The 23,265-nt window shown below is 34.6% G+C and overlaps 1 protein-coding gene across 1 annotated transcript in view; it reads left to right on the forward strand.

Moving 5' to 3' along the window:
• Positions 1–8,600, forward strand: part of LOC131859402 (heat shock 70 kDa protein 18-like) — an 87,841-nt gene extending 79,241 nt beyond the window's left edge. Inside the window, exon 4 of the mRNA XM_059213097.1 lies at positions 6,774–8,600. Coding sequence (XP_059069080.1) covers positions 6,774–8,600 — 1,827 coding nt within the window. The remainder of the gene's footprint in view (positions 1–6,773) is intronic.
• The last annotated feature ends 14,665 nt before the right edge of the window (positions 8,601–23,265 follow it).

A 23,265-nucleotide genomic window follows, 5' to 3' on the forward strand; every position in this document is an offset into this window, starting at 1 on the left:
TCCCACATTCGGGCTGAAATCCACCCTAAGTCGTTGATCTGTGCTCATCCAACAGACGATGGTATATGTTGGCAGTTCTCATGGGTCCCATGACTTTTGCCATTTTTGGGGCACGTCACCACACTCGAGTCACTTTGCTGGACTGTTTTTTAAGTCTTTTTAATCATTTTCTACTTCCACTCGAAATAGAGCTTTATAGACTTAATTAATAATTATATTTAATTAAATATAAAATGTTCAATTCTGGGGAATTTCTCACAAATGTGTTTACTTCCTACATTCGGGCCGAAATCCACCCTAAGTCATTGATCTATGCTCATCCAACGAATGATGGTATATATTGTCAGTTGTCATGGGTCCCATTAATTTTTCCATTTCTCGAGCATCTCACCACACTCGAGTCACTTTTCTAAATTGATTTTTAAGTCTGTTTAATCATTTTCAATGTCTGTATGAAATAGAGCTTTATAGACTTAATTATATTTAATTAAATGTAAAACATTCAATTCTGAGCGAAGTTCTCACAAATGTGTTTACTTCCCATATTCAGGCCAAAATCCACCCTAAGTCGTTGATCTGTGCTCATCTAACGGATGATGGTATATGTTGTCAGTTATCGTGGGTCCCATGACTTTTTCCATTTTCTGGGCACGTCACCACACTCGAGTCACTTTTCTAGACTATTTTTTAAGTCTGTTTAATCATTTTCAACTTTCACCCGAAATAGAGCTTTATAGACTTAATTATATTTAATTAAATGTAAAACGGTCAATTTCTAAAATTTCATCATTTTGAATATAGAAAAAAAAAAAAAAAAAGCATTGTAATTGCTAGAAAAATCAAGCCCACCAAAGGGACTAAAAGAGAGGGTAAATTGTCGATTATCATATCAAAAGTATATTGAATAGTCTTTATAATATACTTTAAATTAAAATATATACGAAAGATAGATTAACTTTGATATTAAATTCAAAGATAGATTATAAGATCAAATGAGTGATAGGACCAAATAAGAAGACATGCCTTTCTTCATAAGATACCTGATTCATTGGGTGTTTTGTAAAGTAATTAATTCCTTTAATTTGTTTGATACAAAACAAATGGGACCAATTACCACATTGTATATTGATACATATAAATGATAAAATATATCCACTTCAAAATTCTATTTTTTGAAACTATTCTAATAATATATTCACATCATTGGTTCTCTTCCATGAAAGAAATCCCATGTACCATTCATAAATGTCTCAAATTTCTTCATAATGACAAAATCTTAACTATAAATCATAGCATGTACCAACCCACACATGCACTAGTTCAAAACTTCATCAACAAGTAATTTGGACTTTTAATTCACTTATTTTTCGTGAGATAAACATCTTTTTTTAATATATTTATAAAATTATAATCAACCATAATCAATGTACAAATAATTAATGGAATGAACTAGATTTTTATATATATATTAAATAAAGAGAAAGAAGCATTACATAAAAAAGATCACAGTATTAAATTTATTTCCATTGTTTAACAAAATATTGAAATACCATAGCTCATAGACAAAAATCATTTGCAAAACTATCATTAATAAAATGAAATAGAAAGCATTTTTATATCCATAAGAGGCCAACTGAAACGAACTGGAATTTGCAAAATTATCATTAATATTTATGTTTTGGAAATTTACAATTTTAACATGTTTGAGACTTGAGTCCCTCAAAAAATTTAAAGCTAAAACAAGTGAGCCACTGAGCCTATAAGGTTCAGGTTACGAGGACATAGCCAAAAAAAAAACTACTAGGGGGTCAGGGCTAGGGCACAAGTAGTGGATGGTCTACCCTAAGAATATGCCCCTCCCTCCATGTAGAATTCTTCAGACAGCATAAGTTGAGAGAATTCTTCAAGCCAACTATAGTTTGGAAAGCCATCCAAGAGAAACCATTTCCGAAGAAAGTCCCTACCAATCCGCGTCCATTTCCTATGATGCGTCAACTGCTCTGCATTCAGATTCAAAATAAATGGTTGTCTAGCCACTGGCACTATTCGGTCAAGGAGGAGAAGCTTTCTTAATTCACTCGCCCAAGGGATCCCTACCCCTACTTCTACAAGGATGACAATAGTAACATCATCTCTAAGGAAGTCTTCCTTAAAAACCTTCCTTATCAACATCAGCATATCCACCTTGTCTCCTCCAAGGTCTAGAAGAGATACCAAGAACCAAGATGTAATGTCCGTGTTAACACAGTATCTATTTCTGTTACGTAGAAAGTCTCTACCCAGCACCATCCTCACAGCCTCATTGGTGAACATCCCAACCTCCTTGCAGACTGATTGGAGGGTTAGGTCTTTAAAGGAGCCCAAAAAGGCCCTCTAGTCATTCGTAGAAATGCTTCTCAAGTGGATAGGAGTGTCCATCTTGACAAATCAGATTACCAAATTAAACAACCTGAGCCTATAGACCTCAACCAGAAGCAGAATTTAAATACCGCGAGCTCTAACAATTTATCTACCAAATGGCAAAGGCTAATTGAAGATGAAAGAAGTAGAGATCATATATAAAAAGTTTAAGCTCTTGATTGTAATAATACCTTCTCTAACCATGTTAATTTCTTTAAATTTTTTTAAATCTTTCGTACATCTCTGCAAATCTTTCCCATAAATGCACTACTGTGTGAAATTGGAAACAATTATAAACCCGTACCAAGTTGCCAAGTACCACATTAGAAGTCGTGGGGACAGAGTGGATTGCAATTAGTGACTAGACATATATTAAATGACCAACATTATTGATCATGAAATTTGATATGTATCTATTGAATCCAATTCCATTCTGGACACTTTTTGGTGAACTATGTTCTCTTCAGAAAATTGGGCCAAAATAAAACTACAGCCATTGATCTACGATCATCGAACGGTTTTAAATCATTGATGGATTTTAGGTACGTGTCACCCTTCACGTGTCAAAGAGTCTGCACTTTTTGATACATCATGCAGGGTCCAGACTCAATGTGATGTGATGTGCCTTGTCTATTAATGGTAATGAATTCATGAAATCACCAATAAAATATATAATTTTCTATAAATAACAAAATATTAGCCAAACAAATTAAATAATTTTCAAGCAGTGGATAAAAATCTCCAATACATTTAAATAATTTTTTCCTTCGGACTAGAAATTTCCGCCCATACAATTATATATTTGTTCCTTTAAACGAAAAATTATTTGCCTCCTACAATATATATTTTCCCCACATAACAAGGTATTATTCACTAGAATTTAATGGAATTTTCGTACCCTAGAAAAAAATTGCCAATACAAAATAATTTTTTTTCCTATTTTGAAAAAAAAATTCACCACCAATATGAAAGTTTCCCCCCAAAAATAATGTCTAATTCGCCAAGAGTTTACACTTTTGCCCGGGGGGTGGTTTCTTAAAGTTATCCCTGGCTACCACAACCAACAACCTTCATGGTTTAAATAAAGAGAAAAACTAGAACATCAAATGACATGACAATAAATTGAAAGAAAAAAATGAGAAACTTTAACCTCTTTAAGAAAAAGAATGTCTAAATTTGGAAATAAAATTCGCATATCTTGAACAAATTATATTTTATGGAGTTTTGTGAGATAACCCATAAGAATGAAATTTCCAATCCATTTATAGGCTTCTCAAAAAAATTGAGTGGCAACACAATATGTGGAGGTGGATTAGAGGACTTACCTCATGAAACACCTTAGGATGAATTTCCTTGGTCATTAGGTAGGGGAGCCATTGGATGACACCATTAAGCTTTAAACACCATCAACAACAACTATGGAGGAATGGGAAGGTGATTCCATTTAAAAGGGACAATAGGAAAGACCCCTTTTCCTAGCAAATTCAAAGGACCTACAAAAAAATGCAAACAAAAACTAGAAGATTCCTTAAAAAATTGTGATGTGACATGCACAAAAAATCTAAAAAAATAGAAAAACCATAGTAGAGATTAGTTTTGATGCTTCACCTTGGAAGGTAAATTTTAACAATAAGATGGTCGCTTGTTATGCCAAAATTTGAATGAGATGTACAAAATAGATTTATGTGCAAGTGCCAAAGCTCTTCAACATCTACATTTAGAATGCAAAAGAGAAAAGAGAAATTTTACTTTCATAACAAAGACTATAATTATATTGATAGTCTCTATAAAGGACATCTCATATTCTTCATTGTCATTTGTCTTTATTTAACTACTATAATATTTTATTTTTGTTTTATGTCAACAACATTTCTTCCTCTTTAAAATGAGTAATAAAATCATAAAACATACCTAAATTAAATATATATGTAAAGGGGGTAATAAGCCATAGGACATCTAGAGACTTAGTTACACCTAATAAACATAAATATAATGCCCACTCATATTACTGCCACATGCAATTACAAGTGCCATGCATATATTTTTCATGCTCTTCAAAAAGGCAAGGTTCATACAAGTGACATGACAACCAAGGTAATATTTATTTATTTTCCATCCTTAAATTAGTTGTTATATTGAGAAGAAACTAGCCAACCTATACCATAAATCAATACAATCAATTGTGCAAAAAATATGTAGGTGCCAGATTCAATATAAATATGTCATTATATCTACAAATATATGGAGAATTATTACTATCCATTAATAAGTTCAACTCTATAATCTATCAATCTGAACATGAATTATTAAACAATTTTTTTGTTACCTTGGTGGTCTTCCCATTAATAGGCAAATTGAGTAGAATGAGTAAGCTTAAATAAAAATTCTTCTCTTAAGACTAACCATTGGATTAGCAATTTTTGATCAACAACTTCATTTATATTTCTTTTTTTTCACTAGGTGTATTATTGGGCTATTCTATAAACATGGAATCTACATATAGGACTAGGCAACAATATTGTAGATGTGTAATATTTTATACAAAGGTTATAGTTTCATTTCATGAAACACTTTTAATTGGGTAGAACTTTTAAAGAATAAAGAGTAGAGATGAAACTAAAAAAAAATATAAGAATTGCTAGAGACCTAAAATTGCCTTTTAATTAGATAAATATTTTAATTTATTCAATTAATTTATTAGCCTTTTTCTCTATTAATTAAATAAATATTTTAATTTATTCAATTAATTCACTAAAACTTGTCTTTCTATTTAAAATAAATATTTATTATTTATTTAATCTCATCCATCTTTGTCAATTTAAATAAATATTTTATTTATTTAATATATGTGACCTCTTCCTCTATTAATAAATAAATATTTTTTATTTAATTAATTAATTTATTATCCTCCTTTTTTTAATTTAAATAAATAGTTATTATTTATTTAATGGTCCCTTCCTTCTTTTTCAATTTGAATAAATAATTTATTTATTTAATTTGTATGATATTTTTCTATTGATTAAATAAATATTATTTATTTATTTAATTAATGCATTTAGCATTTTGTTCTTATCCATATGTCAACACATATTTCTAAATACCTACTCCTTAATCCTAGCCATCCATTTTAATTTAACCTTTTAATCCTGTTCATTCTTATCTTTTATCTTTCCACCTATTAATCTTCTCCCTTAATCTTTACCTACCCTTTTATCCTATTTGTCACATTCACCTATGTGATCATGGCCCTTCATTTATCCTTTTTGCCTCTTAATCTCAACCATCCATTTCTTAGATGAACTCTATAAAAGGAGTCTCTCCCTCTCATTCTATCATATCAACTCATCGAGCAATCAAGCATTTGGAGTATACTTACATTTTAGATTTTATCTTTACATCATAGCTCAACATCATCACAACCACATCCATTCCCCATTGAGCTCTTATGCAAGCATAAAAATCTGAGAGCAACATATATGCAGGTATCATTTGGTTTATTTTATGATTTGGCATGTTTGTTGGTTCTTCATTGATGTTTTATTGAATTTCATTGTAGATCTAGGGTTTGGAATAATAGGAGTTCAAATTTAACATACATAGTAGTTTTAAATTCATTTAAAAAATATTGAACATTGGTTTACCATGTGTACTTAATGCCCAAGTTAATCATCCCAGTTTTTTCTTGCCTTGATTTAACACTATTTTCTTGAATTCTATTATCATGCTTACAATTTTTTTGTTGTGTTGTTCTTAACTTAATATATTGCATGAGTTGAAAATTTAGCCAAATGTCCAATTTTTATCTTTTTTTTAATTTTATGAAAAGGAAAATAGAAGGAAATAGATGACTACACTAAAATGTTACATCAACATTATTTACTACTGAATATATTAATCATTTTTTTATTATTCAATGTTAATCAAACTATTTGTTTCTATTTGATGTGTATTCTGTAAATACAACTTATTGAACCAAAATTACTCAAACATCTCAGAATAGTGTTTGGTTTACTCGTGTACATTATTATCACATTTAGAAATCATTTATGGGGAATTGCTTATGGCCAGTGGCTTATACTCCCAATTTATTTTCGCCTTAACATGTTTATATGTCATGATAATGTGTTTGTTAACTATACTTATGACATCTACAGAAAATGAATCTTGGAAAATCCTATTGAGGATATCAGAAGTCGGTGGCAGTAGACTTGGCTTATCGGCCTTTCTGTTGCAAGTTTCAATTTGATAGTTTAAGTAAAAACAGGGCTCTCAGCTGACTGAGAAAGGCCATTTGTTGTAGAGAATTTTGTCATTTTATTCAACCAGCAGATATAGAAAGAGTGGGAAGGCAAATGGAAGGAAAGAGAAAGGAGAAAGCCATCGGCATTGATCTGGGAACAACTTATAGCTGCGTGGGAGTATGGCAGAATGAGAGAGTGGAAATCATTGTTAATGACCAAGGAAATAGAACTACTCCTTCTATGGTTGCTTTCACAGCCGAAGAGAGATTTGTCGGAGACGCTGCCAAGTTTCAAATTTCCTCTAATCCTCTTAACACCGTCTTCAATGTGAAAAGACTCATTGGTAGGCAATTTACTGATTCTTCTGTGCAGGCCGACTTGAAACTGTGGCCTTTCACAGTTGTTTCACAGAAAAATGACAAGCCAATGATTGAAGTGAATTACAAGGGTCAGAAGAAACTGTTTGCGCCTGAGGAAATCTCATCCATGGCTTTAATGAAAATGAAAACTACAGCTGAACAGTATCTAGAAAGTGAGGTGAAAAATGCAGTTATTACGGTGCCTGCCTACTTCAGTGACTCCCAAAGGAAGATGACTAAAGACGCTGGCCGGATTGCAGGTCTAAATGTAATGCGGATCATCAATGAGCCGACTGCTGCAGCCATGACTTACGGCTTTGGTAGAGCTGAGGAAGAGAAGAAACATATTCTGGTGTTTGACCTTGGTGGAGGTACTTTTGATGTTTCTATTGTTGTAGTTCAAAAAGGCAAATTTGAGGTGAAAGCAGTTGGGGGAGAGGCACATTTGGGAGGTGAAGATTTTGACAATAGGATGCTCGACTACTGTGCCCAACACTTCAACAAGTTGTACAAAACAAATTTATGTGTGAATGCCAAAGCTCTTCGGCGACTGCGTTCAGAGTGTGAGAGGGCAAAGAGAAATTTGTCCTCAGTGGTAGAGACTGTAATTGATATTGACGGGCTCTACGAAGGATATGATTTTTTCTTGAAGATCAGGAGAGCAAAGTTTGAAGAGCTCAACTTTGATTTATTTGAGAAGTGCATGGAAGTTGTGAAGAGATGCGTGGCAGATGCCAAGTTAAGTAAGAGCCAAATTGAAGATATTATATTAGTAGGGGGTTCCTCAAGAATACCAAAGGTGCAGGAAATGGTCAGAGATTTCTTCGATGGGAAGGAGCTCTGCGGAGCTGTAAATCCGGACGAAGCAGTAGCTTATGGTGCTGCACTTCAGGCAGCTGTGCTCAACAAGGAGGACGTTCACATTGTCATGGAGGATGTCACGCCTTTGAGTCTTGGAATTGAAGTTGATGATGGTGTGATGAGGGTAGTTGTTCCGCGAAATACTCCGCTTCCCACTCGGAAAGAGACATCCGTCACTACAGCATATGACGATATGACAGCCGTACGCTTTCGAGTTTTCGAAGGTGAAAGACCTTTGGTTGCAGACAACAATTTTCTAGGAAAATTTGTATTGAGAGGGATTCCCGCTGCCCCGGCTGGAGTGCCAATTATTAAAGTTTGCTTTGAAGTGGATGCAGATGGAATTCTGAACGTTTCTGTCCACGACAGAATAAGTGGAGCAAGAAATGCGATTACCATTAGTAATGAAGGTGGGAGACTAAACACTCAAGAGATTGATAAAATGATAGCGGACGCAGAAAAATTTCGCAGGGAGGACGAAGAAGCGAGGAAAAAGCAGGTTGCCAAATACGCCCTTGAATGTTACGTGTCCAACATGAAAAAGAGGGCAATGAAAGAAAAGAGTGAAGGCTCTATGGACGCTGATGTTGCAGAAGATCTTATATCAACTATCATTGCAGTTGAGGAATGGTTAAAGGACGACACTGTGACAGTGGTTGAACTGCAAGACAAATTGAAAGAATTGGAATTGAAATGCCTGTGTTTATCTTCCCCCAAGCGGTTTAAGTTTATTAAATAAGAGAAATGAAAATTATTGAACTCAACTAGTAGGATAATAGTACAAACGATAGAACTCTTTTTGTAATTTTGATGTAAGAAAAACCAGGTCCATGATCTCTCTAATCTGCGCCAGTAGATACGATATTTCCTCTTGGTTTTCCTTAACGCAATTTGATGTTAAAGCAATATCTCTATAGATTATAATAATTATATATTTATTGCAGTTATCTTGTTCCTTATCTTGTGCATAAATTAGTCTGGAATGTGGATGAGTTATGTGCGGTTTCTAATTTCTATTTTTAATAAAACAGTATGAATAAGATTTTGCCAAATTTTAAGGCTAAGTTTTTATGGAGAAAAAAATAGAATTGAACGAATTCATTCTTATCTTGAATTATTGATGCAAGAAGAAAAGAAAATCTCTCCTGCAACAACTCACAAATTTTCATACAGCAGAGACTCTCTGCTCTTACTTAAAACTTTCATACAAAATTAGATTGCAACATACAGAACATATTTATTAACAAAACAGAACAGATTTGTAATCACATTACAAAATTTTCTCACAGGCCTCTCCTCCCGGCTCTCACACAACTTTCCTTCTTCGTTTCTCTTTTTAAACACTCTGCTCTCTTCACCATTCGAAGTTCACAAATAGCCCAACCTCTGTTATTTCTTCCTATGCACCCCGGTTCATACATGGATGGCTCTTACCTCTTTGTCTGTCAGTCTTAAACCCCACACACTCAGCAACATATCAAGTCTAGAGAATATCAGTTAACTCTTTAACATATTTAAATCTAAAAATCAAACCTTAATGTATATTTGAAGTTGTTCGCTCTTTGTCTTCTCTTCGTTATCTATATGAAGGTATTCTTTATTTTTCTCCATGCATTCTTATCTACTTATTCCTTTGCCTAAACTTGGCTCCCACACACTTTGGTGTACCCATACAATTATTTACAATTGTCTTGGTTGTATTTTTAAGAAACATATTTGCACATGTTGGAGAGTAAAAATATTGTTAATTGATTTTAGATTTATTTGGCATAAATACAGACATGCAAATGCTATTATAGCATTGTGTTCCCATGAGATTTCAAAAGTACCCCAAACTACATGGGTGACTAACTCTAAACTTATTATTTGCTAATTTTGTAACTAAAAGCTAGAAAAAAACCTATCTACGAGAACAAATATCAACTTATTATTTATTAATTTACATTGCAAGAGTTGAACACAACCAATTTGGAGACTTCGATGAAATGTCTTCATCAATTTTCTTCACTCACCCAAAATACTAGATTGACTCCACCAATTTCTAACCTCCTTGCATGATGAGATAACACCTTTCCTTAGAAAGTCAACATCTCCTTCTCCTTTGAGTGTATCAAATTCCCTCTATAGCGTTGAACGTGAGAGAACATTCTCTTCTTTAGGAGTACACATCTTCTTCGAGTGTTTCAATATCTCTCCTCCAATGCTATAGAAACAATCACTCCTTTATTGTACAAAAGAGACTCAACTAAATATGAATAAATTCAATGTGCTTAAAAGAAATCCTAGTCTTCCCTTTCTCCTTGAAGGGGCATAGGTGTGGTTCTTCTCATGCAATGAATCAATTTCTAGTGAGAACCTATCTTGGGATGATAAATATACTCCTGCCTCAAATTCCTTAAATCTTGAATGTGAAGTTGTTACTCTTTAATTATCAAATGTAGCATTCAAACCTTTAAAGATTCTCTTAAGTGTAATATATATTGCATGAGTACATACACTACATGTATCCAAGTAGATAATAGAACTGTTGGACTCAATTAAAAATACACCTTTTTCAATATGGTTTGATTTGAATACAATATGTCATGATTCTAATTACAAATTCTAAAAAAAGGAAAATCACTCCTCATGAGAATAAAATCTTATCACTATGAATTTTGATTCTATAACCTTAAATTTTCAAAATGCCTTTATACACCACAATCAACAATCTCTTTCACACCATGTGATATTGTAAATAATATTTTAATTTTTGTTTTTATATTTTGAACTAAACAAGAGCAACACACTAAAACATTAAGTCACATAACTCTAGTAAATTGGTTTATACTATGCATCAAGTCAATCATAGATTAGTGTGAGCCTTAAAATCTTTGCAAACCATCTCAAAATAATGAAGAATTTTTTGCACTTTGCACTTAGCACAACATGTTATACACCTGCACTTTCCAATAATTCTCTACTCATACTCTTTGTTCTTTCCAGACTCATGCCCCTTGCAATGCACAACAACAACAACAACAATCATTTAGAGGAGTATTTAATAATAAGATGTTTCAACTCTATATCATGAGCATGGACTACACCTTTAAATTTCCTCACTATCACTTAGGCAATGTCTAGAATTTGAAATTCTTCTCTATGAAAACTTAAATAAAAAGAGAATATCATTTTTTATATTTCTATGATGTATTGAGAAATAAGATTGGTGGCAACTTTTTCTTCTATCTTAACTTTGGTGATTTATCCTTTGGTGGCAACAACCTCACCTACTATTGCAAATCACAATATTTCTATTGATTGATAGCCTCCTTTCAAACATCAACATATAGGCTCCATTGATCATCTCTTACATTTGTATTAGATTATCATTTTATAAACTTATCTAAATAGAAACTGGAACCTACAAATTCATATTCTCCAATTGAAAAAGCCCTTTGCATCCTTTTTCTCTCTAATTTAGACACCAGATTGAAGTGCACACAATGTTCCTTCATTGCATTCCTTCTCACATCATATGTAGAGGGATAGGACTAATTGATTTCTCAATACCATATTGAGAATGGTAGAGCACGACACTAAAACATAACTACATCATATTTGCTACTAGAAAGTAAAACTATTATTCATTAATTTTAGATTTCTTTGTGGTGATTATATAGAAATATGCAAATACTTATATAGTATTGCATTCTATTATTCCCAAATAAAGAAACTCCCAACTTTAATCTAGTAACTAAAACATAAGGTCTATATTTATTTAATAAATATAAGCTAAGATCTAATATTCTGATAGTATCTTAATGCAACCATTTCTAAAGAGAAACATGATAACATCCATAAGGTCAAGTATTTTCTCTTGTCATGATAATAATGACTCTAGTTAGTAGAGGGGCTACTTATAATAGCGTAATTTCAAGAGATGTAGAATTGGAATGAAAATATACATTTATAGTTCAAATAATGAATCTCTTTACAAGTGGGTAAAAAATTAAAATTGTTTTGCACTTTGGCTCATCATAATAGTTTCAAAGAGAATGGGTTTTTCCTAAAACTATTTGAAAACTATGTGACACAAAGGGTTTTAGGTAGAACACTTTTGTCCAAATTTACTTTGTTGATCCAAACTACAATAGAGTTTTGAAGTCTCATGCACTTATACAATAAGGTTTCAACCAGAATATTTTTTAATGAAAGAGATATCTTAAAATTCTTTATATGAAAACCTAATCTATCTTTTAATGTAAACAAAATGAAAATTTAAACTCAAGTCTAAATTTTTTCAATGATAAGTGATTTTTCTTTGAAATTGGAAGGTTTGTGAGGCCCTTTCTTTCACTATTTCCGATTGAAGGGCTATCTTTCCCAACCCAAGATAAATCAGTTTGAATCAACAAAGTAATTTTGGACACACATACACACACACACACACACACATACACATGTATGTATGTATGTGTACATGGGTAAAATCACAGACCTATGTCACACTTTTATAAAGGCATCGGCCAACAACACTGAAACTGTTTAACTTCAATTGCATAAAAATGGCATTTCTAAATTGAATTTTGAAATTATGTAAACTGATCAAATGTAGAATTATTAATGAAATTTATGTCTGTTATTTTTTAAATTTTTTAGGAAAAAAATTGATATTTTTTAATAAATTCAAAAACAAATTTTTCAGCAATGAAAAATGTTGAAAATCAAGGGTTCCAGTCGACGCCACCAAAAAAAAATGAAAATGGACTATTTTTTCGGGTTTTTTTTTTTCAAATAGAGAACATATATATGCAATGTTAATAAAAAAAAATGATGTATATTTTTCTCATTATAATATTTTGAAGTGCAACATAGCTAAATTTGACAGTTTTCATTCAGCGTCACCTTTTGACTACCAAATTTATCATTATCCAAAAAAAAAAATCAACCCTTTTCGAGAAGATTCTCTCATCTAGTGTAAAATATTTTTTTAATTTCATTTAATATTTATTTTTTAACATTAAAAAGCTACTCGAAATGTATAATTAATAAAAAATATATAAAATTATCAAAATAGTAAAAAAAATTATATGACCGGATTCATGACTTTGAGCTCTACAAAAGGGTATTTTTAGATTTTTGTAAAACAAAATTCTGCTTGAAGAAAATTGAGCAGAAGTGAAAAGTTTCAAAAATATGGAGTTTTTGACCTTTTTTATGCCACATCACATGACACATAGGGCAGTCCAACCGGACTACCCTTAGTTCTAACATTAAAAAAAAAATTGAATTTTTTTTGGATGGCACCATTTGAACTAAGGGAGTCCGACCGAACTTAGTCTGGTCGGACTCCCAGCACCATTTCGACGCCAAACTCAATTCAATTAGACTACCTTCCATTGGCCCAAAGTGTGACACAACTCCATGCTTTGGCCCACTGTATACATTCACACACACACACACACACACACACACACACACGTGTATATATATAGACACACACACACACACACACACACACACACACACACACACGTACACGTGTATATATATAGACACACACACACACACACACACACACAGAGATGTGTATATATATAGACACACACACACATATAGGTATATATATACATGCATATATACATATGTATATATGTATATATATTATATGTATTACATTTCAAGCCAACTTAACAGCACAAGTGAATTTAAGTAATTCTAACTAAAAAATAATTTCAGTCAAACATATGGTTTATATAGATTCATTAAAGCTAAGTTATATATGGGTCACAACTTTTCCAATTGGAAGTGTCTACTAAATGTATATCTATTACCACTTTGAGTCTAATTACCAAAACAAAATAAAAATTAAAAAATGCAATGTTTCAACTCCTACTCTTATAAATAATACTTTTTTTGAAATGTAAAAATACACTTTTTATAGATCTATAGGTGAATTTTTCAAAATATATCTTTTAATATTTTATTTAGTTTTTTATACTTTATATTTTATTTTTATTCAAAGTAGGTCATCAACACTAAAATATAAGGTTGGTTATCTTGTCAAGGAAAAATACTAAAATTTATTTAAATTTTTTTGAAAAGAATATGATGCAATAGAGAAAAGAATCTATGTCAAGATGATATAATTATTTTCTAATTTTTTATATTAAATATTGAGGGACCAAAATAAGGAGAGTTTATACAAAAATGAGCATGGGAGGTAGAGCCTCAGCCATCAACCAGAGAGATTATCCGACTGAACATAGACATCCTCCTACCAACAAAAAATTTATGAGACAGTATATACAATGATCCACAAACATCAACTAAAGAGCTACTAAACACCTATTGTTGACTCTCATCCTAGTTTTCCAACCATGTTGTCCATCCTTGTGGGTCTTCCATCCACACCACCTTCTTCTGCTCCAGGACCTAGGTAAACATCTCGAACTTATCAAAGTAGGGACCTCTATTGTCCCTGAGTTCCTTGATCAACTTCTTTAGAGCCTCATTGAATGCAGTCTGGTTCTTCGCAAGTCTAGCCCATTCAAAGCCATCCTTCATCTCATATATGAACATGGTTGTCCGACCATCCCCGAGGAAACGTAGCAGCTTCTCCCTCTCAACATTCATCAAAAATCATACCTGCACAGCAATTTTATAACGTGTGAGTTTCTTAAAAAACCCAGTAAGAGTCCTATCAGTACCTTGGAATTTTTTCTCATTTCTAAGTTTCCAAATAAACCAAAGTATGAAAGAAGAAATAATTTTCCAGGAGAAGTTAGCATCCTTCTTGAGGCCATGAATGAATCCAGTAATAATATCAAGAGTACAAACATGTTCAGTAATGGAGATTCCAAACATCAACCAGACCTCTCTGGCAAAAATGCAATCAAAAAAGATGTGCCGCATAGTCTCAGGCTTCCTACATATAGAGCATAGGTCGAAGGCAACAAAGTTATTCCTAATAGGTAGTCTATCCAACATTAGTTGCCACCTGAAGCATTTGATTTTAGGGGGGATGGGGGACTTCCATATTTTCTCAAATGTTTTCGGCCAAGCAAAGGTATTAAGGTCAACATACCAGAGGGAGTTAACATGATCTATCACCATGGTATCATGAGTGAGCAGTTTGTAAATTGATTTGGCTTTGACCTTGGAGAGGAGGGAACCATCCTTCCATCGGAACGAGAGGTATCTGTGAGTGTCTACATTAGTGTTCCTAGGAAGATCTCGACAAGCACAAGCATTTTTAATCATATTGTAGGTTCTCTTATGCGAGGTAGGGAGGCCAAAATTATTGCTAAGATCCTCCTAGCTGATGATATTATCATGTTCCAAGATGTCCATGAGATATTTAATGCCCTTATTATACCAACACCTAGCAGAGCATCCTTGGGTTAAAGCAAGGGGTTTAGAGTTATGGTAGAGGTTCCACCATATTGACCTTTCCCCATGCAAGGTTTTATTACAGTCAATATTAGAGTTGGCAATAAGTTTACGCACATGCGCCCAGGCTTTCCAAATGGACTTAAACACCCAAGTTCCTTGAACAGACACAGAGAATCCACCTACTACCAGATCACTAAAGGGGAGGGCTTTCCAAGATTTGGCAGACTTGGGGACGCCATTTTGTATGTTATTTCTAACAAGAATCTTCCAGGGTTCTTGTCCTTCCAAGGCATGAAATATCCATTTAGCAACCAGAGAAATTCCTTGCATTCTTAGATCCTTAAGTCCCAGCCCACCAAGTTTCTTATCTATGTGGCACCAAATCCATTTGACCATGTGGGCCTTTCTTTTACCCTTACCATCAAACCATAGGAAGCGCCTATAGATTTTTGGATCTCATAAATTTGGTAGTTGTTGAACATCCAGACAGGGGAGTAGTATAAACTATAGGAGGAGAGGATTTTCTAGCAAACTTGGATCCTACCAGCCAAGGATAGAACCCTATTGTCCCATTTGTTAAGTTTTTTGTCAATCTTTTCTTTGGCCCAAATCCACATGTCTTTGAGAGAGGGAGAGATAGAAAAAGGGATACCAAGGTATCTGACTATTTTATTGGGTCCTCCCCATGAGTATCCAAACCATTGAAGCCAGTTCGGGGGTTCCTCTTTCCACCCAAGCAGAATAGATTTGGAATTGGAGATACGAGCACTAGAGGCTCTGCCAAAGGTTGCGAGTTTTTTATTGAGGGAGTCAATGTTATGCCTAAAGAGCTCCAAGAAGAGCGCGGTGTCATCAGCAAAATGTATGTTGAGCAATTCAGAGTCATCTGGCATCTTAATGCCATGAACTTTAGGGGATAGGATATCATCTCTTATGAGGTAAAAGAGGGCATCTGAGGCAATGACAAACAAAGCAGGGGCAAGGGGGCAGCCCTGTCTAATGGATCTAGAAAGAGGAATAGGCTGGGGGAGTGACCCATTAACTTCAACCAGGGTGAAGGCATCTTTGAGGATAATTTGAACATATTTACAGAACTCACTAGGGAAACCAAAGGCTCTGAGCATCATGAGGATGAAGCCCTATTCCACCTTGTCATAGGCTTTCTCAAAGTCCACAAGGAACATAGCAGTATCGTGGTTTGAGGTCTTGACCCATTCCATAGATTCCTAGCTAGTGACAAGGTTCTCCAAGATATACCTACCTTTAATGAATCTTGTTTGGGTAAAGCAGATGAACTTGGGAAGCATTTTCTCAAGGTGAGAGGCTAGGGCTTTGGCTAGGATTTTATAGGAGACATTAAGGAGGGTAATTGGCCTCCAGTTTTTTATGAGGGCTTTGTCCCCATCTTTTGGGATAAGTTTAACAATGCCCCTATTGATGGACTCCCCAAGGGTGCCATTATCAAATGCTTCGATGTATATGTCATATAAGTCTTTGGTGACCCACTCAATATTGGTTTTGTAAAACTCAACAGGAAGTCCATCAAGGCCTGGGGCCTTATCATCCTTGAGGGCTTTAATGGCATCAACAATTTCTCTCATAGAGATTTTGGTCTTGAGAGGGAGAGCTTCATTCTTGGAGATTCTTATTGGGATAATGTTACTACACCTATTTCTAGGATCTTTTGAGGCTTCACTATCCTCTGAGGTAAAGAGGGTCTTATAAAAAATTTCAAAATCATCTTTGATCTCATTGATGTTCAGGAGTTCCTTATCCTCAACTATGATTCTATCAATTTTTTCTCTATTTTGTTTTTGTTTAAGGAGATTGAAGAAGACTTTAGAGCCTTTGTCTCCAAATTTGAGCCAATGATTACGAGCTCTGATGAAGGCACCCCTAATTTTGACCTATTGATGTTTCCTAAGAATGTCTCTAGCCTAAAAGACCCATTCTGCTAGGACAGAGGAGGAAGGATGTAGTTGTATTTCATGCTCCAAGGAGTGGAGCCAATTAGTGAGAGTTTTTTCCAAAAACCTGAGATCCTTGGCTTTCTTCTAGCCAATACTTTGGAATATTTTCTGCCAAGAGGAGACATTTTTTTTCCATCTAAGGGTGTGGGATTGGGGATGTTGAGAGTGCATGTTAAAGAGTCTAACCATTTTAATGGCAGTTAGGGCATCCTTGCCATTTAGTAGGGAGGTATTTAGGATAAACTTCTTATTGAAAGGATTGTTGTTAGGGATGGAGTTCCTAGTATTGATGATAGCAATGATAGGGAAATGGTCGGATAAGGTCACAGGCAAAACAGCCACCGAGTTCCCCAAGTGGTTAGGGGAGAAGGAGAAGAAATATTTATTAACATAGAACCTGTCTAATCTGGAGTAGATTCAGCTGGGGCCTTACTGAAAATTGCACCAAGTGTACCATAGGGCAAAGGATTCAGATTTGCTGCCCTCAAGGGGGTCAAATAACTGCATGTGTTGTTTAAACCTATCCCAGTGAGGTTTCTCTTGGCACTTCCATTTGAAAGGGATACCCCTGGCCTTGTCATCTTGGTTTTCAATCATGTTAAAGTCTCCAGCCATGACCTAGGGGATACCTGGAAGGGCTGCCAACCAATTCCAGAGGGACACTCTTTCCCTATGATCATTAGGTGCATTTATAGAACATGCCCCAAAATAGGAGCCTCTAATATCCAAGGAGGCCCAAGCCACTCTGTTACATGGGGAGACGCCCCTATCCCTAATGTGATTTGCCCACTTAGGGTTAATGAGGAGACCAACTCCACCCTTTCCCTTAGGATGATTGGTGCATATTTTGATCACATCTCTCCAAATAAAATCAAGCGCAGTGTCAAGGGAGAACTCAATGGATTTAAGCTCTTGAAGCATCAAAAATTCTAGATGTTTATGACAATTCAGAAACCTTTTAATAACAAACTTCCTATCAGGCAACTCCAAGCCTCTAATATTCCATGAGATGTATTTCATGAGAAAAGGGGGTTAAGAGAGACTGTTTGGGAGACCATTTTGATCTCCAGACTTTTTCTTATTCTTGGAACCAACAAGTCTTCCTTTCTTTTTAGCCATGGAGGAACCTTTCATGAGGTCATCATCTTCCTCACTAAGCTTAGTTAGCTCATTTTTACCATCTACAATTTCTACAATGTTCGACCTAAGCACTTGGGAGCCTGGAAAGCCAAGGAGCATTGAGCTAGACTTAATGTCTTCTAGACCCTTATTAGCATAGATAGCTTCAATAATATGGTTGTCCTCTATTTCATTTAGCATAGATGCTATCGTGGGGTTGGAGGTGTTAACATCAGGGGTAAGTTCTGCAAATAATGAGAAATTGGATCGTTTGGGGCTCTTAGACCTGAGCATCATTTTCGTAGGATTATCACTCATGCCAGCATCACCAGCACCATGATCAGACTTCTCTAAATTTTTAACCATATTTTTAACCAAGGAGGTGGTTGGAGTTTGTGAAGCATTTATTATGTCATCATTTGTCACGATGGGGTATTTGCTAGTGGTTGTCAACTGATTGGCAATTTGATCACCAACTCGGATTTGATTCAAGGCGAGTTGTTGGGCATTCTTTCATCTTCACTTTCTTGATGTGACTATTTGAAAACAGTCAAAAGGCGAACCCTCAAAAAATTTGGTGGGAACGGAAGTAGGGTTGAGGGGTTCGGTAGTGGAGTCAACATTCATTGGATTTAGTTCAACAGGGATGAGGCCAGGAGTCGAGCTTGAGGTGGGATTATCTTTAGGGTTAGTATTGTTTCTAGCAGAATGAGGGTTTCTTGTGTTTGGGATTGACTCCTTATCGGTGCTAGGGTTTTCAGATGCTCCTACTAGGTTAGTGTTATTCTTTTGCTTCGTGTGGTTAATGATTAGGCAGTTCTTCTGAAGATGCCCTTCTTTTTTGCACAAAAAATAGGCGTTAGTCCTCCAAGTATTTCAACAAGGCAAGCAAATGTTTCCTCACTGATGTTAAGGTTTAGAAGTGGAGGGATGTCGACCCCAGGTTTGATGGAGATAAGTATTCTTGCATCAAGGTTAGGGACTAAACGCATTGTTTCATCAACCCGAATTATTCTCCCAAATGTTTCCAATACCTGGGGAATAAAACGCCAAAGGAAGGGAGGGACATCCTTAAGAATGACCCATCTAGAGCTTGATAACACAAGAACTTCCTCATTGACGGCCTCTGAAGACCAGGCTAGGGCACGAAAGGAGGTGTTCTCGATAATCCAGTATTGTCATTTAAGGATTTCAACCTGGGATTCATGATTATTAAAAAAGATAATATAAAGACCTTTCTGGACTTGCCTATAGAATGAAATCTTAAGCCCTAATTTCAAATTCCATAGATTATGAAACCAATCATCTAGGAATTTCCTAGGTGGGCATTTCTTAATATTAACACAAAGAAAATGGCAGTATCACTTAACCTAGATTTTTCAGAAACAATTTCTTTCAACATCTCATCATTTGGCAAAATAAAGAAAGAATTTGAGGGCATGGTAGGGCTCTTACCTTCCTCACTGGGTCGTTCACCTCCAGGAGTCTTAAAAAATCTCGCACTAGGGTGGACTCCATGAGTAGATGGAGAAATGGTCTCGGCAAAGGTTTTTTTTCAATTGGAGTGGACCTGATCGATAGGGCTAGGGAAATTAAAGGCGCCGTCATCTGACTCTAGTTCCATCAAAGGCCATAGATGGGTTGCACGAGTGACCAAGGAGGTGTGATTAAGGGTTAGGTTGAGATGTAGATCAAGTACATTCGAATACCAGAAAAAATTAAATCAAAGTAAATGCAGATTAATGAAAGCACGGAGATAAGAAGGCAAACTGTGTGGAGGATATTATCTCCTCCACATCATCGCTGAGGTGTCCATGTTGCTCATCATAGGCTTTTCACTTCTGCAAAAGCCTTACACAGGTTCGCAATCCCGAAAATTCGCAGTCCCAGTCGAGCTACTCTTTAGAAAAAAGAAAAATTATTCCTCTCCTCTGCTTCTCCCGTTCTTCCACATCACAACCTCTACTCTGCACCTCCCGCTTCTTTGCTATCACCGCCTCTGCAAAACACTTCCCACTCCTTCGTTATCACCTATTTCGTATCACTCCTTCTATTCCTCCTTGTTCGTGCTTGGATTCTTTTCTGAATAAGGAATTGGGAAAAAAGGAATGAAATGCTATGCTCTACTATCATGAGCCCTTGACCTTCTGCTCTCGAAATGCAAATGCGAAATTCAACAACACGAACCCTAAAAAATCAACCCAAATCAACAGATACAGGGTACATCCATTTCTTTTTAATGATTATGATTGATTCCCGTGTTGAACTCGTTTTACTTGGCGCATTATTTCTGATTACCATCTCTGTTTAGATAAACATGATTGCAAATCCAAAGTTAAATGCACACATTTTTCTACGGCCGTTTCAATACAGACTTTCGCACTCACTGTCTCTTCTCTTCCAAATTAATGGTTCAATGGCTGTATTTTTTCATAGAATTTATTTTCATTTTCGCATTATTTCTGATAACCGTCTCTATAGCGTGCAACAGTCTGGAACTATAATTTCATTTTCGTTGATGTTTCTATTTTCTTCATTATTTATTTTCTAATTTGGATAAATAATTAAGAAAAAGGTGGTGGCAATTGGAAAGAGTTATATTTCAGCACATGCAATTTTTCAAATTTATTGATAAATATATATTTCTAAAAAATAGTAAAAAATATATTCATGCACTAAAGTTTCAAGTTATCAATATGCACAAAAAAATTGAAGAAAAAAAGGTAAAATTTAATAAATAAAGTGTGGTGGCTTGTATAACTTCAATTTCAACATTTTATCATCAACCAAATTATAGTGCTTACTTAATAAAAAACTACATTCAAATAATTTTTAATTTTTTCTTAAAATTACAAACATAAAATAGATTAAAGAATATAAATTTTATTGGTTTACATAATTTCAAAATTCAAAACATATATTTCACTTTCTATTGATTTAATTTAAAAAGTTAAATCAACATTAGCCCTTCCTTTATAAAAGTGTGACACAACTTTGTATATGTGTATATGTACATGTACACACACACATTACATTGGCCCTTACTATATGTGTGTGTGTGTGTGTGTGTGTGTGTGTGTGTGTGTACACACACACACAAACACACATATATATATGTATATATATGGCTTATTCTAGCAGGTTCCTTAATTGTGGGTGGAAAGTAAGGAAGGATAGAACAACCATTAGACTACTATGACCCTACACCCCACTCGTAAGGAGACTGTAAATTGAGTCATGTAAAAACCTTTATGAACCAACCATAGGTAGAATTGGTAGGGTTTGTCGATCCTCGATTATAAGCTCTCATTGACCATGCCCTATAGAGATCATACATATATGTATATATATACATATGTGTGTGTGTGTGTGTGTGTGTGTGTGTGTGTGTGTGTGTATTATGTATATATGTATATATACATATACATATACATACATATACATGGAGTATATGCACCAATCTATGACACAACAAGGGGGTTTCAAAATGCCATTTTAAAAAAAAAAATCATAGTCTTATCTTTGACAAGAAAATGAAGGCAGTTGCTCTCAAAATTTGAAGATGCAACAAGAACAAGAGTTGTAGTGCTTTGAATCTACTTTCTAAAATACTAATTTATTTTAAAAATTGTGATTATTAAGGGCTTCAAAAAGGGGGAGCAGACAAAGTGGTGCATAGTGTTTGTTATGCTCCCCTAAAATGTTAACTTTTTTTAGAATTTTAAAAATTACTTTGCGGAGAAATTTATTAACACCATGTAGTTTATGTTGAATTTTTTCAACTAAATTTTTAATGAATATATGATTTTTTTCTATTTTTTGAAGTGGACACATCCTAAAAAGTAGAAATTTAAGAGTGCTCCCCTTAAACTTTTTGAAAACTAATCAAAAAAAAATAAAAATCAATACGTGTAGAGTAGAGTCTAGTTTCTAAAAATGTAATTTGTTTCATAATTTGATGAACCATTAAAAATTTATACCCGAAATACCACATGTTAGTTTTTGACAAAAAATAGACATGCTAATAAAATAAATTAAAGATAAAAACCTTAACATAATCAAAACCTAAAAAAAAATATGGTTAGATAACTAAGAGAGATAAATGTCAACATTGTATTTTTCTAAATTTTCATTGAAACACATCGTGCAAACCTAATGGAGACAATGACCAAAGACCTGTGAAATTTTTCTATCCTATCGAAAAAATGTCTTTGGAATGAAATGGTCATCCAAACCTTTGATTTGGATGCTCGAGGCAAATCCAACCCAAACATTTACTATTTTTCCAATGTAAATAATTTGGTGAGTGCTAAATATGGCACACACTAAATGAAAATTCATTTTTAATTTGTGCATTTTCATTTGGTGGTAGCCAAATTTGGCTAACTCCAAATGAAAATACATTTTTAAAATGGTTGAGCTAAATTATCCTCTCTTTCTCTTTGTTCTTCTCTCTCTCCTCTTCTCTCACCCTCCACTCTCTAGGTCATAACCTCTCCCTCTCTTTTATAGGGTGTATGATATAGGATTTAGGGTACATGGGATTGAGGAGTATCTTTCCATTCCCCCTCTTCTCTCTCACTTTTCTCTCTCCTCTCTAGGTGTCTCCCTCCCTTTCTTCCTATATCCCTCTCTATCTCTACCTTCCTTGTTACCCCCATATACATCTCCCTCCCCCATTCTCTTATTATTTCTCCATCCCCCACTCTCTTATTATTTCTCCCTCTCTTATCCTCCCTCTCCATTGTCTACATCATCACCTCTCCCTTTGTATTTTGTCCCCTCTCTATTTCTCTCTTTCCCTCTCCACCTGTTCTCTCTCCCCTCTCAAGGACATCCCGATCCTTTCTTCCACTCTCCCTATCTATCTCCCCCTCCCCCCTTAAATCCCCATCTCTCTTATCCTCCCTCCTTAAACCCCCACCTCACTTATCTCTC

This window comes from Cryptomeria japonica, chromosome 2 (assembly GCF_030272615.1).
Source record: "Cryptomeria japonica chromosome 2, Sugi_1.0, whole genome shotgun sequence".
In the NCBI taxonomy this organism is placed as follows: domain Eukaryota; kingdom Viridiplantae; phylum Streptophyta; class Pinopsida; order Cupressales; family Cupressaceae; genus Cryptomeria; species Cryptomeria japonica.